Source organism: Brassica oleracea, chromosome C2 (assembly GCF_000695525.1).
Source record: "Brassica oleracea var. oleracea cultivar TO1000 chromosome C2, BOL, whole genome shotgun sequence".
NCBI classification, from domain to species: Eukaryota; Viridiplantae; Streptophyta; class Magnoliopsida; order Brassicales; family Brassicaceae; genus Brassica; species Brassica oleracea.
In genome coordinates this window covers 7867438-7891198 of record NC_027749.1, presented here as the reverse complement: position 1 = coordinate 7891198, position 23761 = coordinate 7867438, and the positions used below count along the sequence as shown (strand labels likewise).

The following is a 23761-nucleotide window of genomic DNA, read 5'->3' as shown; positions in this document are numbered from 1 at the left end:
CATCGGAAAATTCCGAGGAACGGGTCCCTCGGAAAATTCCGAGGAACATGTCCCTCGGTATATTCCGAATAATGTTTAAATTTTGATCATATTTAATAAAATAATAACATTTACTGTTTATATATAAGAATTTGTAATTTTATTTTAAATATTTAAATTATATATTTATTTATTTTTACATTCTTTTAAATATGATAATTTTGTAAATTAGTTTAACTAGTTCGATCTACATTTGTTTTGCAAATTTATTTGCTCTGCAAATTTAAATGATTTGTATTTGTTCTATTTGATATGCATAAATATGTTTGATCCACATATTTTTTTGATCTGCGTCCCCATTAATCGTCGGTGGTGTTTCCTATTGGTACAGTAACAAAAACGAGTCATTGGTCCCTTGTTCTGAGTGTTTTTCTGAGAAAGAATAGTTTAGTATTATCGAGACTAGTGGCCTAGAAAACATTGTATGGGTCAAAGATCAAGAAAGTTTTGTTCAGAAAAGAAACAGTATAAAGACAAAAGGTAGAAAACATTGTAAGCCTTTTTGGTTAAAGAGAACACTAATATGTACCTGCTCAACGTGTGTAACGAGTGTTGTGTCCGAAACACTTGAAAAAGAATATCTGTTTTATCTATTTAATAGAGTAATCAAGTGCACTATCATCATTCACATAACAACTTCTCCTCAGAGACAAGAGAGATGCCGATTAGCCAGAGAGTTCTGAAGCAGGTTGCAGCCTTTCCGGTTGTTTTAGCCATCGTTTGCTATTTCTTCTTGCCATCAATCAACGCGCCGGACCTCCTAAAGGGCACGAAGAACGTTCTCCAAGTGGCTAAGACCATTCCTCTCCCTGGCGATGGACCAGAGAGCTTAGAATTCGATTCACAAGGTGAAGGCCCTTACGTTGGCGTCACTGACGGTCGCATCCTCAAATGGCGCGGCGAAGAGCTAGGCTGGGTTGAGTTCGCCCACTCTTCTCCTCACAGGTTCAATCTTAACAAAAAAATGCTAACCTTCCTATGTTTTCATTGTTCTATTTAGTCGTTTAATAGATTTTGATCAATGTTCAAAAAATCATTAGGTAGTAATTAAACGTTTTATAGGGGATTAGTTGTACTTGTATAGATGGGACGCCTACAGGCTATCTAAGCCGATTTTGAAAAATAGTTCATAAAAATCGTTTCGCTTAAGGCTAATTTATTTATGACAGATTTATTAGAGGGTTGACTTCTCTACGCCCCGCAAACTACTTAAAACCACAGTCAATCCCCCTAGACTTTTAAGCTCTTCTCCTAACCCCACAAAATTAAATGATTCATCAAATATCCACCTAAACTATTTATTTCAAGTTAATTACACATTTTTTCTTATATAAGAGTACATGCGTTTAGAAATTAAAAAAACGTTTAAAAATAGCGATTACTCTTTATCCGATCCAATAATTTTTTTTGGATCCATGATCCACACAAAAAGACCCGACACGTTAATAGAAAAAACCTATGCTAACAAACCCTACCTTACACGTACACCTTAAACAACCTTACGCCACTCTCGTAAAGCACATGTATCGAATTGGAGAAAGACAGAGCTACTAGGTGAAGGTTCTATTTATTAAAGATGGAGAATAAGGCACGCATAAACTAAGGAAGGATGGTGATTTATGAATGTTCTTATAACAAACCAAATCTATGAATGATGACCTTTGGGAGTTTTAATAATTCTTGTTTAGTTTTGCGTCTTATGGTTATTTTAATAACTTTGTGATCCTATAAATGATGTTTTCTGAGAATTTTTAGTAAACCATTTTTCCTTGTGTTGACTTTGAATATTTTCCTTTATAGGAAAAATTATATTAGACGTTGTCTACGCTGAATCCAGATGATGACATGCGAACATGTTGTTTGACAATTGACACTTTTGTTGTTCTCAGACAAACATAGACTAATAATCTTCAAGTTATTGTGATGACTGTTATGGCTTACGTTTAACATAATCAAGTTTACAAATGTTTACGTTTATAAAACAAACTATGTCACTACAACAAAGTGGCTCCTTACAAACGAGAACAAGATGATCCCTTTGTCTCTTTTCTCTTGTTTTATGGGAAATAAGTAAGCAACAAAATTTTCTAACACACAGAACACAGCCGATTGAGATTATAGAACTCTGGACAGAATAATGTGCAATCTCAAAAATTCAATAGTAAAAGCCACAAAAGAAGAAGAATTTTTCTTGACGTGGTTGCAGCTTGTAACGCTCTAACTTTAGCCTGCAAGACCATCCCGGGTTCATCTGCCACTTGCATTGAATAAAAATTTCTTGGAGCTTGTAACTAAAGTTCTTCGGTAATATTTAGCTTTAGACATAGGTCCTGGAACAAAAGGGAACTGAAACATCCACCAAACCACAAATAATCCAAAGCAAAAAACATATGAGAAAACTTACATAGAATACCTTAGATCTTGTTCATAAAAAAAAAGAAAAAGAATATTGTAGATCGTTGCTCTCTTAAGATTCAAATCTTAAACTAAAAAACAATTTCTATGAAGCTTCCTTAAGCTTCTTTTCATAGAGATGAAGCTATGAACCCTAGTTTCAGAGCAATTGAGGGCGAAATTATGTCGAGAGTTTCATATTCGGGTCATACGGTTGGGTGGGGTGATTATCGGGTAGTTTTAGGGTCAACGTGATTTGTCTGATCGCGTTTTATGAAACTAAACGCAATCACGTCAAAATCATACGATATATGGAATTAATTCAGGAAAAATACTTTAGGGAGAAAACTAATGAAGCAGATTAGTTTATGGAGTTTCTTAATGAGCCTAAAAGTTTAGGGGGGTTTGATGTGGGTTTAAGTAGTTTGGGGGGTGTAAAGAAGGCAACCCTACTTTTAATGTAAATACTAAGGAAAATTTCCATTTATTACACATTGAGACAGGTCAAGTGGACTTATTCCTGGGCTAGGTTCACTGACAATAGGATTCTGTTATTTTATATTCGATATCTTTTATAAAAAGAAATAAAATATTGTCAAGTTATATTATGTTTTTAAAATAAAAAGATAAAAAGAAATAAATAAAAAATAGTAGTAATTACAAAAAAAACATCGTCAAGAAAAAACTAAACCTAAATCCTAATCCCTAAACCCTAAATTTTAAAACCTAAACCCTTGGGTAAACCCTAAACCCTTGGGTAAACCTAAACCATTGGATAAATCCTAAACTCTAAATCAAAAACACTAAACACCAAAACACTCAAGAGTTTAGGGTTTAGGGTTCATGATTTAAGGTTTAGGGTTTTAGTGTTTAGTGTTTCTGATTTAGAGTTTATGATTTGTCCAGGGGTTTAGGGTTTACCCAATGGTTTAGGGTTTTGAATTTAGGGTTTAGGTATTAGGATTTAGGGTTTAGTGTTTTGCTGACGACTTAAAAAAAAAATTTAACTACTACTTTTTTAATATTTTTTATTTTAAAAACATTATATAACTCGATAATATTTTGTTTTTTTTTCTAAAAGATATTGAATTTGAAATAATGAAATCCTATTGGTCGGTTAACGTAGAGGTTCACCTCCTCCCAAGAATAACTCGGTCAAGTGGTCATGTGTTAATTGTGGGGGAACGTACTATTATGAGCCGCCTTGTGAATCATACCGTCATCTTGATTGTCAAATTACATTAAAAGAGCTTTTTAAGTGGCATGAATCTCTTTTACATATGCCTCCTCAAGTTTTCTCTTTATATTTTCCCTCGATTTCTCATCTTATATGACTATATGTTGTGGTCATGTGTTAATAGTGGGGCAACGTATTATCATGAGCCGCATTGTGAAGCATACTGTCATCTTTGGTTGTCAAATTATGTTAAAATAAGTTTTTTTTTTAAGTGTTATGAATCATCTCTTCTACGTTAACCATGCCTCCTGAAGTTTTATCTTTATACTTTTTGTCGATCTCTCTTCTTCTGTGTCCTAATTGTCAAATGTAATTGTCCTAATTTCTTCTGATTGAAATTTACGGAAGAAAAAATAAATTTCATAATTCGTAACCGCGATTTCCTTGCCTCTTTCAGAATTTGTTTTTACTGATTTTCACTGTATATTTCGCATCAATAAAATTGCCATTAATAAACATTAACACATCAACTAATATCAGTTTTTAGACTAGCTCTACGGAGTTGCTGCTGCTAATTAGTAATTACTGATGAGTAACATCGAAATTTTTTCTCTATTAAAAAAGTACTCTATAAATTTAACATTTAAATCATGTGGGATTTACACTAAAAAAGTACACTATAAATTTTACAATTTTAGTTCACACGATTATTATTTGTTTTCATCTATGTGAACATGCTTTCGTGATGAAAGTGTAAAACCCGTATTTTTACAAAATAACTTAAATAAATAAAAAGTCTGAAATCTCCATTTATTACTTCTCAAAAGTCAACTCCAAAGTCGTAAATCCAATAAATAGTCATAAATCCAAAAACATAATAAATCCCGAAAATATCGATTAAAGCATAAAATCCGCAAGTCTGAAAAAGAAATGAAATAAAACTCTCAAAGCACCAGCCCGATAGCAATCACTCCTGCTCGCTAGTCTCATCTGAAAGGGGAAGGAATAGGAGGGTGAGCAACATGGGAGTCACTCCGTGAGGTATGGGATGCTAGACACGCAAACCACTGACTTGAGTAAATAGAACTTCCACTATAGAAGTTTAGCTCTAACATGAACACACACGACGCCTAGTGCATCACACAAACCAAACAATGCGATGATAGCATATAGCTAGTCCATACACCCCGCATCTCCTCATATGGATATATAATACGTAGCGTCGCTAGTACAGTATGTCTCTGTACCCCCGCCCTCTCAATAGGGGTGTCAATTCGGGCTGGCCCGGCCCGGCCCTGCCCAAACCCGCTAAGCCCGTAAATATTTGAGCCCGGCCCGGCCCGGCCCGAAAATTATTTGGGCCTAGAATTCAAAGCCCGGCCCGGCCCTTATAGGGCTATAGGGTTTTTCGGGCTTTTGTGGGCTTTTCAAAAAACAATGTGTCATTGCCACTTCCATCGTTTTAATACATGTGAATTTTCATTAAAAAAAAAAGTTTCATTTTTAAAAAATAAAAAATTTATAAAGTGAGTTTAAAATTTTCTTCTCTATCACAATTTTTTTATTTTTTCGTATGCTTTAAAAACATTTTATACACAAACCAAATTTAATAAGATTTAAATAATCAATTATCAATTAAAACAAAAAATATAAGAGAACAAAATTTATGATAAACATGGTCAAACGTTTCATAATTTGTATTTTGAAAATAAAAACATGTTGTACATGAAAGAAGAAGGTACTTTTGTAAAATTTAAAATGTAACACTTGTAATGATGAAACAATAAAGTGCATTAACAACTTTTATATTTGCTTTATTAGAGTTTGGATAAAAATATTAAAATAATATATCAATACTAATAATAGTTTTAATTACAAGAAAGAAAGATAATATTTACGCTAAAATATAAATTTCGGGTTTTTGGGCCGGCCCTAGCCCAAACGGGCTTAAGCCCAAAATACCCAAAGCCCAAAAGGCCCAATTTTTTTTGGGCTTATAAAGCGAAGCCCAAGCCCGGTAATTTTTAGGGCCGGGCGGGCTCGGGCTACGGGCTTCGGCCCTAATTGACATGTCTACCTCTCAAGTAGCGTTCATGGTACAAACGTCTCTGCACCACACGCCCGCACCAGTAGCATCGCAAGTCCAAACGTCTCTGATCCCCTGCCCACACAATCAAAGTAGCGTCGCTAGCCCATACATCTCTGAGCCCGCGCCCGCGCACATAGTCCCTACTAATAACTATGTATACATACATATATATATCGCATCTCTTAACATCACACAATCCAATCAAAGGTTGAATCCTCTAGACCCCTTGTTCCAGTTTACAATGAATGAACTAACTAACAATCAAGACTCAATTCAAACAGACGGATCATGATTCGAAATCTAAACTACGATAGAGAGAATTCTACACTGGTACGAGATTTACGGAATAGACCCTCACCTTAGTCACTGGCTGGAATGATCGACGTGAGATGGTCAACTGCATCACGAGATCAACGACTTAGGCTCAGAGTCTCAGGAAATAAAGTTTCCTAAAATAGAAATTTTCCTAAAATAGAAATTTTCCTAAAATAGAAATTTTCCTAATATACTTATTTCCTAAATTAGAAACTTTTCTAAAATAGTAACTTCCCTAAAATAGATTCCTAAAACTAAAAATATGGAAGCGACAAACTTACTAGAAAAACCAACCGGAAGCTCGTTCAAAAATCCCGCCGGAAGCTCGCCTAGAAATCTCGCCGGAAGCTCATCCGGAAATCCCACCGGAAAAATTCACTAGTGACTGGTCGTCGGATAATTCAACAACAACTCGTCACATGCAAAGAAATACTTTGACTTGATGAGAATAAAGAGAAGAGTTGAGTTTCTTATATAGAGGGAGGAAAATGAGGTAGGTTTTCTAAACTTCCAATGTGGGACAAAATAAAAAGAGAGAATTGGACCTTAGTTTTAATAAAACCAAAAAGGATCCACCAAAACAAGATCAGGGTCGTTACAGAAAGCATGGAGGAAGACCTCTGAATCAATGACAGGATGATGTCTGTCCGATGATAACGTCGAGATCAAAGGAGAAGCTTTGTTGAATTGGATTTGAGGTATAAGCTTGTGGGACTCGTAATTAGGTCAAGGAAAATCCTCCAAGTGAAGCAGATGAAGATTTCTACAAGACGAGTCAGACACAAGCATATGAGAGGCTCAAAAGATCTGTAATGCAGGTTCAAGCCATGTTCAGGTATAAGAATGTTTTAAGATAATTACATGAGGATGAAACTCATGAAAAGCTCATATACCAAAAATTTCTTGCTTTTTCATTTTTTTGAACCTCTCAACCACAATCTGTGAAGAAGATCCTAGGGTTGTGGCGTGTTTAGATGAATGCACCCTCTGAGTCCGTTGAAGAAACAAGCTGATGATTCTTCAAACAAAGTTGATGTCAAACTCTTCTTGAATGTGAAAGAGGTGTAGACAATCATCTAATCATTTGAAGAAACTGTTACTTTGTTTACCAATGGTATTGTAGAGTCTGTTTGATCACATGAATGATACTTGTAGTAATCTTAATTGAAAGTCAAAACCGTTTCATCATATATCTGGAGCTAAACACAAGCACAAAACAACCATCAACACCATGTGAATGATGATACAGACAGCGGGCGACGAATGATCTAATAAAACATGTGAACTAATTTGAACTAGGTCGCTGAGCTTTAGCTAATTTTTGGTTTGAGGTTTTGGTGGTTTCAAACCGCTCCAGCTCTTGGGTTTCTTGAAACCATCATCGCCTTGTCTGTTGCTTGGTGATGGTTTGTCGCTGCTCCTCACGGACTTGCTTGGATGGTTTTGTTCCTCGGGCTGTTTCCTTTTCAAGTCACCACCATTTGTTTCCCGGCTTGTCTCAACCTTCTTCGGTTCACTGAAAGAGGATTACGTTTTGGCTACTTACAGTTTTAAAAATGTAAAAAGAGAAGCAAATGATAGGTGACAAATGGATCTCGCATTGAACCAACCAAAAGGATTTGCAAAAGCGAAGGGTACACAGACCTGAAAGACATTCTTCCACCGTTACTGCTAGAGCTTGTGGGAGAAGCATCTGTTTGTCCACCGCTTATCGCCTCTTCATTCAGTTTCTAATGAAAGTAAGAGTTTTTTTATCATAGAAAGCCACAACATGAACCGTAAAAACTATCTCAGGCCATAGCGCCACTGACACAGACCTCGATAGAAGGGTTGAAAGACTGAAACGACATGCGTCCTAACGATGCTCCTGGCTGAGGATCCCAGTCTGTTATTACCACACTGCAATTCAAAATCATATCACACATTCAGAAAACACAAACAAACACACTGACAAATAACCAAAACTATAAGAACTACTGTCATGATTCATGAGCACAGAGAAGTAATCAATCAAGATTCCAAAACAACAAGAATAAAAGGTTAGGACAAGACATACAAAACATTAATCATCAAGTAATAAGCTAAACGAACAAGTACCACTTCTTTGCAACAGTTCCAAGGGAAGGAAAGCTCTCGTTAGGCTCTTCATCAATCTTCTTCTTCTTCTCCTCTTTGAGAGCAGACCTTTGCATAAACTACAGACAAAAGAGCACCAATCATTACAAGTCGTAAGAGCTACATGATTGATTGATAACGCAATTTCTCTAGTGAAAGTTTGCAACTTTGGTCCTCAAATCAACTCTATAACTTGCGCTAAGCTCTAAAGGCTAAGTTTTTAAGCTCAACAAAACCCGTTCCAATCAACGAGTGATTTGCTTCAAAACCGTGAAGATACAAGGCAAGCATGTGTGTATATTGATTGATAAGCTACTTGTAGGGATAAAAGACAAACCTTTAGGTTTCTCAGAGTGCTACTAATCTCTTTCTTCGCCATCGTAGCTTCCCGGTGCCGGCGAGGAGGAGGAACAAAACTCGAGTGTTTTCGTGTAATTAGGTTTCATTTCTGATTTGAAGAAGCTCCGTAACCGGTTCAAACCGTACCCAATTAAAATAAAATGGATAAACCAAACCAAAATCGAATTGGTTTAGTTTTTCTTTTTGGCTATAACTAGTAGGCCTACGGTTGGGTTTATTCGGGTAGATTGGATCGGTTAGTTCGGAATTCATTTAGTTCAGATCGATCAAAATCTCACCGAAATGGACAAAAAAAAATTCAGTTCGATTTTCAGTTAGTTCGGTTTAAAAATTTTTTACCAAATTTTTCTGTTTTGCGGTTAGTTCAGTTACACTTTCGGTTTGAACTGAATAAAATTTGAAAAATTTCGGTTATTTGGTTATTTTTTCGGATTTTGGTTAGTTCGATTCGGTTATTTCAGTTAGTTTGGTTATCTTAGTTCGGTTCAAAATTTCGGTTACGATTGCTATTGTTTGGAAAACAAATCTTTTTAGAAAACCGAACTAACCGATTACCGAACCCGAATCAAACTGAAAACCAAATATTTTTACCAAACCAACCGAATATTGAACGGTTCGGTTCAGGAAAGTTCGGTTCGGTTAAACCGTATTAACAAACCAAAATCTAATCTACAAAACAAGTCAACGACGAAGAGCAACTAACGTCTGGTCCTTTGGTTTATCCCACGATGGAGAAAGCGATGGACTATCTTGGCATCGACCTTCTCTGCGCCTCCAATTCCCTCCGGCACGGCCACTTTCCGGCGAAAGACTGTCTCTTCCCTCTCGTCACGAAGCTGCTCAGTTACTTCCTCGTCGCAGCTTCAATGACCGTCAAGCTTCCTCAGGTTTCCAAACTCAATCTCACAACACTCTACTTCCCTAGATTCATATATTCTAAATAAAAAAGTCTGTAACTTTATGTAATTAGATAATGAAAATAGTTGACAACAAGAGCGTAAGAGGCCTTAGCGTTACAGCATTCGAGCTAGAAGTCGTGGGCTACACGATCTCGCTCGCCTACTGTCTCCACAAGAAGCTGCCCTTCTCAGCTTTCGGTGAGATTGCGTTTCTTCTGATCCAAGCTTTGATCTTGATGGGTTGTATCTACTACTTCTCCAAGCCTCTCTCTGTTTCGGCTTGGGTTAGAGTGGTTGTGTACTTTGCGTTAGCGCCGGCTTTGTTCGCTGGGAAGATTGATGCTTTGGTCTTTGAAGCTCTCTACGCTTCTAAGCATTTGATTTTTTTGTCCGCGAGGGTGCCTCAGATTTGGAAGAATTTTAGAAGTCAAAGCACTGGGCAGCTTAGTTTCTTGACTTGTTTGATGAACTTGGGTGGGTCCATGGCGAGGGTTTTCACTAGCGTTCAGGTGAATGCTCCGTTTAGTATGCTTTTGGGTATTGTTCTTGCGGTTTTCACCAATGGTATTATCATGAGTCAGATTCTTTTGTATCGGGTAAAAGAAGAAAAGCAAGTGGATGCTAAAAAGATGTCTTGATTTAGTCATGTTTTTAGCTTTGTAAAAGTGATTACAAAAGATGTTTGGACTCAATATATTATCAATTAAATAAACTTAACATGTTTCATTACATTCCATCTCACAGTTCTGTAATCCCTGAAAATTATTCTATTCACAGTGATTAAGTAGTCTTTGTGCTATTTTTTAAGTTACTGTCAGCTGAGAAATGTGAGTGAAATGTTTATTTAAGCAATGGTTTCTTTGCATGTATGATGTATCTAATCTCCACGGCTTTGTCGTCAACAGCTTCCCAAAGTTCAGAAAGAGCTTCACGTATGTTGTGAATATGCTCCAATGCGATATCTACGCCTTCCTCTTTGTGTAAGGTCACAACCAATCATGCTCCAATGCAATAGCTACCCACTTCTTTTTTGTGTGAGGTCACAGCCTAATTAATATAGGATCTGAGAGAGGCCGTAAATATTTTAGAACAATACTTGGGTTCTCACCACTCTGGCTCAACTTTTATATCCAACCAAAATGCCATATAGAATTAGTTAAAAAAGGTAACAAAATAAAAAAAATAAAAATTTGAGAAAAAACAATACCGACGTTAACAACGTATGCAAAACCCGAAACTCAAAAAATCTAAAAGTTAAACCCAAAACTCTAAACCCTAAATCCTAAACTTAAACCCAAAAATCTAAACCCTTAACCCTAAACCCAAACTCTAAACCCTAAACCCAAAACTCTAAACCATAAACCCTAAATACTAAATCCTAAACCCAAAACCCAAAACTATAAACCCTAAACCCAAAACTCTAAACCATAAACCCTAAATACTAAATTCCTAGACCCTAAACCCAAAACCATAAACCCTAAACCATCAAACTTAATTCTAAACCTTAAATACTAAACCTGAACCCTAATCAAGTGATGGGTTTAGGGTTTAGGATTTATGGTAGTATTTAGGGTTTATGGTTAGGGTTTAGGATTTATGGTAGTATTTATGGTTTATGGTTTAGAGTTTTGGGTTTAGAGTTTACGATTTGAGTTTAAAGTTTAAGATTTAGAGTTTAGGGTTTATAATTTGGGGTTTAAATTTTAAGTTTTTGGTTTAGGGTTTAGATTTTAGATTTTTAGAGTTTCGGGTTTCGCAGACAGCATTAACATCGTGTTGTTTTTTTCAGCCATTTATTTTTAATTTTATTACATTTTTTAACTAGTCTTACATGACACTTAGGTTGATTATAAGAGATGAGGTGAATTTAACCCTTCACCCTAAGGGTGAACCTAAGTTTTGTTCAATATTTTACTAATAAAAGTTATAATAATTTTTTTCTATAATATAGTGTCATATGTTCATGTATATGTTTTTTCAATTTTTTTGGAGACCAGTGCCGATGTTTCACTGAGATAGGTCCACATCCCGACGCTGAGCCTAATAACACAGAAAGATAAAACACACAGGTGGCTTTGAATTCTGTTTTATACTTGTAAGTCACTGCTTCTTTTACTTTCCCATACGGTGTGGACACCCACACGTTTCCCGGGTTCAATGTTACGGTTGCTGACATCGAAGAACAATTGAAAATACGACCAATGAATTTTTGAACTTATTAAGCTATTGTGATTAGGTAAAACGAACAAGAGAGAGAGACGTAGAGATTTGGTTGTGTTCTTACTCATATCTGAGTTGTAAGGATTGATGTTGGTCACTTTATAAAGCGAAATGCAAGGCGCAAGTTATATCTGAACCTGTCTTTGTTGTTGTCGCCATTTTGATTATATGACTCAGAAACTTGGTATAGATGAACATATTGTCCAAGAACACTTTATTCAAAATATACACCTTAATGTATTAAGATGGTGTAACTCATGACTTAGCAGAATGCTATAATCACTAATCAGCAGTCGGAACAACATGAGCAGAATTCTCCCAACAACATAAACTAAAAGTTAACAATTACTTTTTCTAATTAACATAAGTGTTACGAAAACAGATAATACATGTTTTGTTGTTCATATACATAGAGACCATATATATCAACCGTTGCAGCAACAATAAACGGTATATCTTGGATACTTTTATTTTATTATACATTAATTACTTATATAATATATGTAAGAACCTTATTTTACTACCATAGGACAACTGATATTTGTAAATAATAATAAGAACATAAATTAAAATTACAATACCGAAATATAAAAATAAAGAAGAATTGCAGAGTCGAGATAGTTAATCTCTTTCCTTAAATCTTTAAACGCCCCGTAGTGTGACGAGTTCATGGCGCTCAGATTCCCATATTACAACTGCAGCATTGTTTCTGTTTACCATCACCGAAAAACAGAATCTATCGAATCTAATTTTGTGTTGTACTCTCAGATTCAAAAACTAAGAAAAATATTCAAGCGGAGGATCTTGGTTTTGTTGTTGTTGATCGTATGAGTCTGTTTTTCTAAATGGCTTATTAGCCTTATATAGAAAAGAGATTGAGAAGCACAAGTTAGTGGCTTTTACAAAACTAAAACATACAAGTGCATTACGGAGACTTTTAATACATATATTAATCACAAAAAAGATGAGTCAAACACCATTATCACCTAGATTTTATTGTGTGATTAAAATGAAGATATTATGTTTGACCAATCTGAAAAACACTAATATACTTCAATATGGATTTGCTTTTTTGTGTAAAATCAATTTAACACAAAAGATTATCATAAGTTTGGTGTAATAATAAGTTAATGGATATAATGTCCAATTAACAAATTAAGACCATAGTCCAAATCCATAATCTCTAAAGTGGTTATTTGCTAATTTTTATATTTAGCCAAATTTTGAAGCTTTATAAGCTTTTCAAGTAACTCACTTTAAATCTCCATTTCTCATTCAAACCATTACGATTTTGACATGTGGTTACATTTCATAGTGTCAAACATTCGGTTATTCCGACGAACGTCTTCTCCCAGAAACTTACCGAAATATGGTCTAAAACCATTTTTGTCAAAAACGAGTTCCAACAATCCCCCACATGAATAGAAATGACTCTAGACACTAGATAAGACTTGACTTCCTAAACAAGACTCGACAAGACTCAACTAAGGACTTTTGCAAGTACAAACGAAAAATCCACTGCATGATGAGTTGGTAGCAATTTTTCAGCCTTGAACCAGTCATTGTTAATAGCTATCGGATTTACTCGGCCAGGAGGTGACCATGATGTCTTGAACCTCCCGGGCTTTGGTGTAAACCTAGACAATAGCTATAACACATCTTCATTCTCTCACAGAACTAGGTTCTCTATTGTGTTCATTTTGGTCGTGAACAGTCCTGGTTAATCATGAGTGAACTTGGAGAATATAGCATTTCCTTCATTCTCCTAGAAACGGTCCCATTTCACACTCACAAGGTGATTTGCCATTAACTTTGTTTAGAGGAGTATCATGTACTACTCCATTCATATCTCAAAGCTATGGACACAAATCATTAAAAGCTAATGCTTATCCTATATTCCTTACATGTAGCACTGTTTAATCATCATAGGAACTGGGTATAGACCGAAGTCTTACAATGCTTTGGGCAGATTTAGTTTGACTTAGTTGTCTCCTTGAACCTATTTCTTGGGATCTCCAGTCAGTTAGGTTGAGTTACCGCCAAACCTCATCTTAATTTACAGGCTACTCATTCCTTTAGATGATATAACAACTTGATCTCATGACATACCTTTAATATAAGATCCTAGGTTGTCATCATAATGAACATAATCACTTGAGATTAGTCGAGATCAATTGTCTAATGATTTTTGTCATCTTTTTTTTAAGATACAATTAATCATTGTACACAAAATTCAGTGCATGACACTAGTTTTTTTCTTTTCTTTTAAAAAATAAAATCATATTGTGATAACAATCACAAAGTTCATTTGGCCTCTTGCCGATAACTTTATATGGTAATCAAAGTTTCCCCCACATTTCTTGAGATAACTTAAGAATATGCATATTTAATTACATTTAACATCTCTTAAGAGTTTAGAAAATTGATCTACACCTCTTTTAGATTTAAATGAATAAAAAGCAATTTCAGAAAATGTATTTCATTCTTAGAACTTCACATTTTACATACAACTATTTTCATAGTTCTCTCAAGTTAATTAATAAATCTAACTTGTATGTTTTGGATTTTTTCCAAACATTTTTTTAGCAAATATACAAGATATTATTTTTGCCATCAAAACCACACAATTATATATAATTATTCTCAACCATATTGACTTTAGAAACTACAAAACACATGTCAGTTTCAGTCATATTGGTTTTAGAATTTTCAATTTTTTTTTCATGGTCAATCCTTTTACAAATTGCATTTAAGTATTGACGAAATAGTTTTGATCAGTATCAACAAACATTTTATTTTCTATGCCAAATGATATATATGTGGCAGACCTCTCCCAAACTAAATTTGGGACGTCGACTCACTAATTCCATTTCCAAATATATACCATTCGATCTCTTAAAGATCAAGATTTTATTAATCACTTTGGTTTAGCTATATTGAAATATGGGTTTGTTCACTAGAAACCAAACCCAGATTAATATACTACTCAATACCAAACATATGACTAATAATGTTTAAACAATAACTCCACAATAACAAATCCAGGAAAACGTTTTATTCAACGTATTGTTTTTACTAATGAAATACCAATAGTTAAAACATATCTTTGACCAAAAGCCATAAACCCTTTTCCTTTGCAATTTGTAACGGTTTGATATAAGACCAACATCAATTTTTTTTCTTTTTCTTTTCAAAAAACCATATTGAAAATGATCAAAAACTGACATAATTTTTTTTAAATCATTAAAATTTTGCAATTTAATATAATCAATAATTAAACACCACAACCTAAACACGTAAGTGCAGGAGAATTATTTTAAATAATTCAACTGATCCTCCAAAAAAAAATGTTAGCTCAAGAACACATGCTTTACACAATATCAAAAGCTGGTTATCCAGATTTTGTTTCGAGACTGTCGATTAACCTGTTCTTAAAAACAAGAATTTTTAAAAAATATCAGTATTGTTAGTGCAAAAGCATAAACAATATTTAAAGATTTAAGAGTGTCGGAATCTTATTTTACTACCATAGGACAACTGATATTTGTAAAGAATAATAAGAACATAAATTAAAATTACAATACCGAAATATAAAAATAAAGAAGAATTGCAGAGTCGAGATAGTTAATCTCTTCCCTAAAATCTTTAAACGCCTCATAGTGTGACGGTTTCATGGCGCTCAGATTCCCATGATACAACTGCGGCATTGTTTCTGTTTACCATCACCGAAAAACAGAATCTATCGAACCTAATTTTGTGTTGTACTCTCAGATTCAAAAACTAAGAAAAATATTCAAGCGGAAGATCTTGGTTTTGTTGTTGTTGATCATATGAGTCTGTTTTTCTAAATGGCTTATTAGCCTTATATAGAAAAGAGATTGAGAAGCACAAGTTAGTGGCTTTTACAAAACAAAAACGTACAAGTGCATTATGGAGACTTTTAATACATATATTAATCATAATAAAGATGAGTCAAACACCATTATCACCTAGATTTTATTGTGTGATTAAAATGAAGATATTATGTTTGACCAATTTGAAAAACACTAATATACTTCAATATGGATTTGCTTTTTTGTGTAAAATCAATTTAACACAAAAGATTATCATAAGTTTGGTGCAATAATAAGTTAATGGATATAATGTCCAATTAACAAATTAAGACCATTTTCCAAATCCATAATCTCTAAAGTGATTATTTTCTAATTTTTATATTTAGTCAAATTTTGAAACTTTATAAGATTTTCAAGTAACTCACTTTAAATCTCTATTTCTCATTCAAACCACTACGATTTTGACATGTGGTTAGTGTCAAACATTCGGTTATTCCGACGAACGTCTTCTCCCAGAAACTTACCGAAATATGGTCTAAAACCATTTTGTCAAAAAACGAGTTCCAACAATATATATATATGTAAACTTTTTTAAGAAACTAAAAATAAACATGTTAAATAATTAAGCTTGCACATAAGTTTCAATCGAGATCCGTGTGGCATAACCAATTCTTTCAGATTTTTTGTTGATGGATTCCGACCATAACTCCGGAAATGCTTCTTTCATGTTATGAATGCTCTTTAACGCGTGATCACTTCCTTCCACTTTTTCGGATTTACCAACCTAAAAGAAATTATGGTTATACATGCACGTCTCAACGTATGTTAGAGTCTTAGAGATAATATAAATAGGTTTTAGTTGGTTTGGTTCAAGATTTTAACCCGTTCTTACCAGGACTGTATGGAGACCCAAGGCTTTTCCGGTTTGGATGTTACGTACACTGTCGTCGAAGAACAACTGTACAAGATTCATTAATAACATTAAATATAGATAGACGTTGTATTTAGGTATAATTAATTAGTTTTTATCTTCTCGAAGCTTACGGTTGTGTGAGGATTGAGCTGTGCAATGTCGAAGGCTTTCTCGAATGCACTCTCTGCTGGTTTACAGATAACCGGGATCTCAGGAAGGTAATCTAAAGTCTCGTTGATCTTAGGGTTTAAGGTCTCGAAACTTATGATTCTCTCAAAACAATCTTCGATCACGAGCCTCTTTAGCGCCTTGGTCACATGAACTTCATCTCCGTTCGAGAAAACCTTTACAAAAGAAAAACAGAACCCATAAGGTTACAAGTACAAATATATAAACTGAAATTAAGCAAAGAAAAAGTAATTTAGATATATATGCATACCAATTTTCGCAAAGGTAGAGTGAGGAGGAGATTTCTTAGAACCGGGTCCGGTTTAAGGTTTTCATAAGGTAATCTTCCATGAACAAAACTGTGGTACTCATCGTTGTCGAATTCATAACCTACAGCCTGCATTAGTTATCAATTTAATTAGCCATAAATCATGTATTGTCATGTGATTAATTATTTGGTGGTGCAAGTATATATATATGATTCTAGCGATGAATCAATTTTTAGGTTTTGGTCAACATATTTTGTAATGGTAAAACAATTACCTTTAGACCAGCCATTGAAGTTCCATATTTCTTATAGAGAATTTGGTTTAGTTCAACGACTCCCTCTTCATCTATTCCCTCTTCATCTATTCCAAGCTTCTCAACCATGAATTCTGCACAAGGGCACTTCCGTTATTTTATAGGAATTTTTTTTTCTTTCTTCATATGAAATATCAAGTATATTAATGAGTAATCAAAAGAAAACTTATGAAGAAAAAAACTATATTGTTTATACCTATGATGTTGTTGGCGCATGCTTGTGATAAACCAGAGCTTAAAGGATAAAGAGTATCATCCAAATCTATATATTGGAAACAAACAAAAAGACAGATCAATAAAATTCTGTTGTATAGAGTATCATCCGAATCTATATAATTGCTTCCAATTATTCTACAACGTTTTACATAGAAAAACACATTACACATCACTTCTTACCAAAGAGGAGACAGTCATATCTTGGTGTAGAGCTATTCACAAATTCCATTTTTTTCAGGAAACTGCAATATCTCGTGATTTAGACTAAGTTACTTTAAACAAAAGAAGAGATAAAACAATAGATGTGTGAGAAATGATGATGAAGAAAAAAAGATATTTGATGAAGAGAAGAAGAGAATGCAGATATGATTATATAAGAAACAGCTAAACGGCGTGTGAATATAAACTCACTATTACAGCTTTTTAATAACACAGTCATACAGACGACAGCTAGTTTAGAGCAGCATTAACCTGGATTCTAATGAGGGGTTATTAATGTTTTTGGGTTTAAAAAAAAAGAAGGAAAATAGGTAATTAAGCAAACAACGTCGCTTAAATTGGGGACAGAGGAAACGTCTCTAATTGCACATGTGTTGGTGTTTGGAGGCGCCGGTTCCTCTTTGTCGACGACCCCATCTCTCTCTCTCTCTCTCTCTCTCTATCCTCGTTTCCTCCGCGTCGCTCTCTATCCATCTTTCTTGTGATCTCTCTTGCGATCTCTCTGATCTCTCCTCGTCCGAATAAGAAGATTATCTCTTCTCGACGGGATGAGTCGGCGCCTCTCTCAACTATTCCTTCTCTCTTTCGCTCTCCTCGTTGCATGCGCGTCTATCTCTCAATCCTCGACGCCTCCGTCTATGTGGTTCTCCTCGACGGAATCAGTCGGCGCCCCTCTCGACGACTACTCGTCTCTTCTCTAGCTGTCGACGCCTCCGCGTCTCGCTCTCGATCGTCGACGGCTCCGCCATCCTTCTCTAGCTGTCGACGCCTCTGCGTCCTCGACGCCTCCGCGTCTCGCTCTCGATCGTCAAACCGAAAGGTAAATCGAAGTCAAACCGAATCGGTCTTAGTTATTTTGATATGGTGGTTGTGTTGGCCCTTACATTTTGGCTCTTATGTCTGAATCATACTTTGTTATGTATTGTTTATGTCTCCTGATTTATGTATGGATCACCACTGATACATTTTCATTTGTCAAATACGAGTACTACACTACGGATCAAGCGACATGTTAGTTCGGAAAAGACGAGGATCAAACGAAAATTCGGCGGCGTCAAAGACTACAGTGAATCAGGTAAATCATTTTTCTCCGATAGATGTTTTAGGAGCTGTGGTATGAAAGGAATTGATAGTGAATTCACTGTGCATCTGGTTGTGTTAATTGACTGTGAATCTGGTTGTGGTTATCGTTTTTGAAATGGTTAGATAGAGTTAATGCGATTGGGGTAATGGTGATGAATGTGCTTGATGTAATGGTTAGATAGAGTTAATGCTATTGGTGATGGTGATGAATGCGCTTGGTTACGATTAGATAGAATTGATGTAATGGTTAGATAGAGTTAATGCTTTTGGTGGTGGTGATGAATGCGCTTGGTTACAGTTAGATAGAACTGATGTAATGGTTAGATAGTTAATGCGCTTGTTAGTTAAATGTCAACTCTAATTGGTTGGTTGTGATGAATGGTCGGTACTTTATGGTGATGAAATGCTCATTTGCTTTTTCTCTTCTGTCACCTCTTCTCTTGCATCTATTAAAGACATATATTTCTTCTCTAGCTTTTCATCTTTCAAACGTTTCATTCTTCTTCTCGCCTTTTCTTCTTTCAAAAACCTCGGTATGGTTCTAATCCATATAATACACATCCATCAGATTTTGTTGACCTTCTCAATAGTTAACAAGAGATTGTGTTTGGTTCAGGGGAAGATAGTGTCCATGTTTCTTCATCACAGGTTCCTCTTTATGGAACTCCGCGAAGTGAAGATCCTCATCTCGGTGAGACCTCTGCATAGCGTAAAGAAAGAAGAACATGGATGCCTACAGACGATCAAGTGCTCATATCTGCTTGGTTAAACACTAGTAAGGATCCCGTTGTAGGGAATGAGCAGCGATCCAGAGCTTTTTGGCAAAGAATTGCCGTATACTTCGCAGCATCACCAAAGATTGGAGCCAGTGAAAGGACGGAGTCCAGTCACTGCAAGCAGCGTTGGCACAAGATCAATGATCAAGTTGGGAAGTTCTGTGGCGCGTTTGAAGCTGCAAGCAGAGAGAGAACCAGTGGGCAAAACGATAATGACGTTCTGAAGCAAGCGCATGAGATCTTCTTCAACAACCACAAGAAGAAATTCACGCTCGAACATGCGTGGAAGGAGCTTCGGAACGATCAGAAATGGTGTGACCTGTCAAGCTCTAAAACGGAGAGCGTTGGTAAAAGGAGGAAGCTCGACGACAGCGCACAATCATCAACCTCTCACGCCTCTGAATCCATGACTGATCGTCCCCTGGGTGTTAAGTTAGCTAAGGCCAATGGTAAGAAGAGAAAGGTAGAGGAAAGGCTGTCTGAGTATGCGGGTATGTGGAGCATCAAGAAGGAGGATATGGCTATCAAGGAAAGGCTGTAGAAGATGAAGCTCCTTGATAGGCTACTTGCAAAAGTTGAGCCGTTTGATGAGTATGAAGAAACCTTGAAAAAGAAACTCATCAATGAGTTGGTATCTAATTAGGTGAAGATAATGTTGTAATTTAGTTCAAGTCTAATTAGGCTAAGTCTAATTAGTCTAAGTCTAAGTTGTTTGAGCACTCTGTTGATTGATTATATAAATGCTTATGTTCTTGCCTTGGTTATTGGTTCTCTCTCGGAGTCTTCTTTATGGCTTATATAAATGGTTTTAATAAGATTAATGTTCTTGTCTTGCTTTTACAGGTTCCATTGTCACGGGAAGTGAAAGAGTCTAGCATTGTCACGGGAAGTGAAGGAGTGGAGTCAGTCGCATGTCAAAATTCTTGTAGTCTTCTGATCTGTGTTGTAGTCACGGGAGTGTGTTGTACTCACGTCAGTGTCTTGTAGTAGGGACTCTCTTGTAGTAGGGTTTGTCTGTTGTAGTCACGGGAGTGCATGGTAACGTTTGCTTCTTGTATTGTAGTAGTCACAAAATTTTATAAGTCTTGTATTGTAGTAGTCACAAGTCTGTATGTCACTAAATTTTATAACTCACCATCTCTATATAATTGTCATCACTTTCTCTTTGTTCTCTCATCATCTCTTCTTCTCTTCTCTAGTTGTCTTCTTCACTTCTCAAGCTCCCGTAAACAATATTGACCACTCTCTCTTGTGATCCTATATAATTGTGATCACAAGTCTTTCTCATAACTACTCTCATCTTCTCTCCTTCTCTTTATTTTTATCACCTTTTTTTAACACAAAATTTCTACATAAAATATTACGTTTCAAGCAAGTCAATGGCATCAAGTTCTCATAACCCTTTTGAAGGATCAGATGATGATAATTCTGATGATTATTTTGATCAAACTTTCGATCAAAATTTTGATCATACTTTTGAAAATTTTACCATTGATTATGTTAATCAAGAAGAAGAAAGAAAAAAAAGGAAAAAACGCGTCTATATCGAAAGAAATCGTGAAGAAGGCGATTTACGGTTATGGAAAGATTATTTCAGTGACACTCCGACATATCCTCAACGTCTATTCCGACGCCGTTTTAGAATGAACAAGTCATTGTTCATGCACATTGTTGATCGACTTTCCAACGAAGTTCACTTCTTTCGCCAAAAGAAAGATAGTCTTGGAAGGCTTAGTCTCTCACCACTCCAAAAGTGTTCAGCAGCCATTCGTATCTTGGCATACGGTAGTGCGGCTGATACGGTCGACGAATACTTCCGGCTCGGTGAAACTACAGCTCGGTCATGTTTGGAGAATTTTGTGGAAGGAATAATTAATTTGTTCGGCGATGAGTACCTAAGAAGACCAACACCGGCTGATCTTCAACGTTTACTTGATATTGGAGAGCATCGTGGATTTCCCGGGATGATAAGAACCATCGATTGTATGCATCGGGAGTGGAAGAATTGTCCCACCGTTTGGAAAGGGAAATATTCTCGTGGTTCGGGTAAACCAACAATCGTTTTAGAGGCGGTTGCTTCGTATGATCTCTGGATATGACATGCGTTTTTTGGACCTCCAGGTACTTTAAATGATATCAATGTTCTTGATCGCTCACCTGTTTTTGATGACATAATAAATGGTCAAGCTCCGCAAGTCACTTACTATGTCAATGGAAGAGAGTATAATTTGGCTTACTATCTCACCGATGGTATTTATCCGAAATGGACAACTTTTATCCAATCCATTCCGATGCCACAAGGACCGAAAGCGGTTTTATTTGCTCAACGTCAAGAAGCTGTCCGCAAAGATGTCGAGCGCACTTTTGGAGTCTTGCAAGCTCGCTTCGCCATAGTTAAAAATCCAGCACTTTTTTGGGATAAAAACAAAATTGAGAAGATTATGAGAGCTTGTATCATACTCCACAATATGATAGTAGAAGACGAACGAGATGGCTATACTCAATTTGATGTTTCAGAGTTCCAACAAGGAGAAGACACCGGAAGTTCACATGTCGATCTCACGTATTCTACAGATATCCCTACAAATATCGCTAATATGATGGGTGTTCGAACTAGAATTCGGGATAGACAAATGCATCAACAACTGAAAGCGGATTTGGTTGAACACATATGGCGTAAATTTGGACATGATGAAGACAACATCTGAGCTTGAATTTTTTTTTATATATCCTCGTTTAATTTAGTAATCTTTGTTTGTATGTTTTTTTTAAGTTCTATGTTTAAAATGTAATCTTTTATAATGTTTTAATTAATAAAAAAAATTCATTTATATAAATTTTTAATTTTTTTTAAAATAAGAACCCCTAAATAAGAGACTCCACCAATTACCAGCAGCAGGATTCTCAAAATCCTCGGTGTTTCTTAATGTTTACCATTTGATTTTTGTCAATGGTCGAAGATCCCACCACAAGCAAAACAGAGTTTTCCCTTGGGTTATGTGGCAAGTGTGGAAGGTGATAAACATTCTCCACTTCGAAAAGACTCAAACAAGCTCGGAGATGACATCATCCAAAACCGTAGAAGATGCGGGTGCGTGGTTTGATGCGAATTTCTGTGAACATAGTGGTATGGAAGATGTTGGGGAGGGATGTAATAACTCCATTTCATGGTGTCCTCCTCCGGTTAGCGTTGTTAAGTGTAATGTTGAAGTTAGCTGGTCCGGTTCTAAACTTTTATGTGGTGCCTCGTGGATCATTCGGAACCATGATTGTAAGGCGCTGCTACACAGTCGTCGAGCTTTTAAGAATGTCAGGTCTAAATTGGAAGCTGAGCTTAAAAGTTTTTGTTGGGTGGTGGAAAGTTTGGCTTCGCTGCATTATACGAATGTCATCATTGAATCCAACTGTCCTCACGTCCGGGAGGCTCTCATAGATCCTACCAGGTTTCCGTGGTTTAGGGAGCTGACTGATAATTTTGGGCAAACTTTGCCTTCCTTGTTTCCTTGTTCGGTGGAACATGTCATGGATTTAAGGAACAGAGTAGCTGAGGAAATTGCAATTAGTGTCACTCGAGATCTTCGATATCAATCCTATGTTGCATTGGGCGGTCCCCGTTGGCTGATGAACGTTCTGGAAGTAGAAGCTCAGAGAGTTGGTTCTTGAGTCTGCGTAGTTTAAAGCAATGTGTTTTGCGACTTGGGTTTGGGAGTGTTGCTTACTCCTCATTGATACCCTTATAGTCTCTGCTTTGTCTTTTTCATGTCAGTTTTATTTTTATGCGTCTTTCTCTTCCTTTCTTGGTTAGAATTCAGGGTGTTTCATGTACTCTTCTTGTTCCAAAACATTAAAACCAGTGTTATAAAAAAAAAATAAGAGACTCCCATTGGAGGCCCAAAATTTTAAACGTTTTTTAAAGAGTTTCTTATTTGATTTTAATTAGTTAAATAATAATTAAGAGATATATGGGTTAATCATGCTCTTGTATTCTTTGTTTAATCGAGTGCATTATTGTAGTCATAAACTTAATATTATAAAAATGCTTATCGTGGTTCTCGTTGATGTGCAATTCAAAAACTAATGAGTTAGGCCAGTTTTCAAAAATAAAAAACTAATGAGTTATCATAAATTACTCCAACATGCATCCCACGTCAATAAGAAAATACAATAGTTTTTGATGTCAAGAAAAAAGAAGAAAAAGTCCCCACGTCAATAATGACACATCGTTCTCTTTATCGTGTCACGTTTTTCATATGATTCAAAAGATAAAAATAAAAAAAAAAGAATTGTGATTAAAGACATTTGATGTTGATTCCTTTTATGTATTTTTCTTCGTTCAATAATGGACATGTAAAAAGAAAAAGTG

At 35.7% G+C, this 23761-nt stretch overlaps 5 protein-coding genes across 5 annotated transcripts; 3 read left to right on the top strand and 2 right to left on the bottom strand.

Annotated features, from left to right (window-relative positions):
* Nucleotides 1–7143: 7143 nt before the first annotated feature.
* On the bottom strand, nucleotides 7144–8563 carry LOC106325146. The gene is made up of 5 exons (XM_013763166.1): nucleotides 8467–8563; nucleotides 8112–8209; nucleotides 7832–7913; nucleotides 7659–7744; nucleotides 7144–7530 (listed from the first exon to the last, which is right to left on the bottom strand). The coding sequence occupies exons 1-5, from the start codon at nucleotides 8506–8508 to the stop codon at nucleotides 7329–7331; spliced, it is 510 nt and encodes a 169-aa protein (XP_013618620.1). The 5' UTR covers nucleotides 8509–8563; the 3' UTR covers nucleotides 7144–7328.
* Nucleotides 8564–9182: 619 nt separating this feature from the next.
* On the top strand, nucleotides 9183–10236 carry LOC106322979 (mannose-P-dolichol utilization defect 1 protein homolog 1). The gene is made up of 3 exons (XM_013761128.1): nucleotides 9183–9376; nucleotides 9460–10063; nucleotides 10120–10236. Exons 1-2 carry the CDS (start codon nucleotides 9218–9220, stop codon nucleotides 10024–10026), a joined length of 726 nt encoding a protein of 241 aa, XP_013616582.1. The 5' UTR covers nucleotides 9183–9217; the 3' UTR covers nucleotides 10027–10063; nucleotides 10120–10236.
* Nucleotides 10237–15867: 5631 nt separating this feature from the next.
* On the bottom strand, nucleotides 15868–17677 carry LOC106322978 (suppressor of disruption of TFIIS-like). The gene is made up of 7 exons (XM_013761127.1): nucleotides 17501–17677; nucleotides 17301–17366; nucleotides 17066–17178; nucleotides 16794–16919; nucleotides 16486–16698; nucleotides 16334–16399; nucleotides 15868–16225 (listed from the first exon to the last, which is right to left on the bottom strand). Exons 1-7 carry the CDS (start codon nucleotides 17547–17549, stop codon nucleotides 16064–16066), a joined length of 795 nt encoding a protein of 264 aa, XP_013616581.1. The 5' UTR covers nucleotides 17550–17677; the 3' UTR covers nucleotides 15868–16063.
* Nucleotides 17678–19351: 1674 nt separating this feature from the next.
* LOC106323336 (glutathione S-transferase T3-like) lies at nucleotides 19352–19939 on the top strand. The gene has a single exon (XM_013761477.1). It carries the CDS (start codon nucleotides 19352–19354, stop codon nucleotides 19937–19939), a length of 588 nt encoding a protein of 195 aa, XP_013616931.1.
* Nucleotides 19940–19942: 3 nt separating this feature from the next.
* LOC106323335 lies at nucleotides 19943–23061 on the top strand. Its single transcript, XM_013761476.1, has 3 exons — nucleotides 19943–20029; nucleotides 20242–20300; nucleotides 22359–23061. Exons 1-3 carry the CDS (start codon nucleotides 19943–19945, stop codon nucleotides 23059–23061), a joined length of 849 nt encoding a protein of 282 aa, XP_013616930.1.
* The last annotated feature ends 700 nt before the right edge of the window (nucleotides 23062–23761 follow it).

Coding starts and splice junctions, on each gene's coding strand:
- LOC106322978 (XM_013761127.1), bottom strand. CDS start 17,549: ATGGAATTTGTGAATAGCTCTACACCAAGATATGACTGTCTCCTCTTT. Junction 17,179..17,300: donor ATGCGCCAACAACATCATAG/GTATAAACAATA, acceptor GCCCTTGTGCAG/AATTCATGGTTGAGAAGCTT. Junction 16,400..16,485: donor AGCTCAATCCTCACACAACC/GTAAGCTTCGAG, acceptor AATCTTGTACAG/TTGTTCTTCGACGACAGTGT.
- LOC106323335 (XM_013761476.1), top strand. CDS start 19,943: ATGAAGCTCCTTGATAGGCTACTTGCAAAAGTTGAGCCGTTTGATGAG. Junction 20,030..20,241: donor AGAAACTCATCAATGAGTTG/GTATCTAATTAG, acceptor TTGCTTTTACAG/GTTCCATTGTCACGGGAAGT. Junction 20,301..22,358: donor ACGGGAAGTGAAGGAGTGGA/GTCAGTCGCATG, acceptor CAATGGTCGAAG/ATCCCACCACAAGCAAAACA.
- LOC106323336 (XM_013761477.1), top strand. CDS start 19,352: ATGCCTACAGACGATCAAGTGCTCATATCTGCTTGGTTAAACACTAGT.
- LOC106322979 (XM_013761128.1), top strand. CDS start 9,218: ATGGAGAAAGCGATGGACTATCTTGGCATCGACCTTCTCTGCGCCTCC. Junction 9,377..9,459: donor TGACCGTCAAGCTTCCTCAG/GTTTCCAAACTC, acceptor TTATGTAATTAG/ATAATGAAAATAGTTGACAA.
- LOC106325146 (XM_013763166.1), bottom strand. CDS start 8,508: ATGGCGAAGAAAGAGATTAGTAGCACTCTGAGAAACCTAAAG. Junction 7,745..7,831: donor CTTTCAACCCTTCTATCGAG/GTCTGTGTCAGT, acceptor TACTTTCATTAG/AAACTGAATGAAGAGGCGAT. Junction 7,531..7,658: donor GGTGGAAGAATGTCTTTCAG/GTCTGTGTACCC, acceptor ATCCTCTTTCAG/TGAACCGAAGAAGGTTGAGA.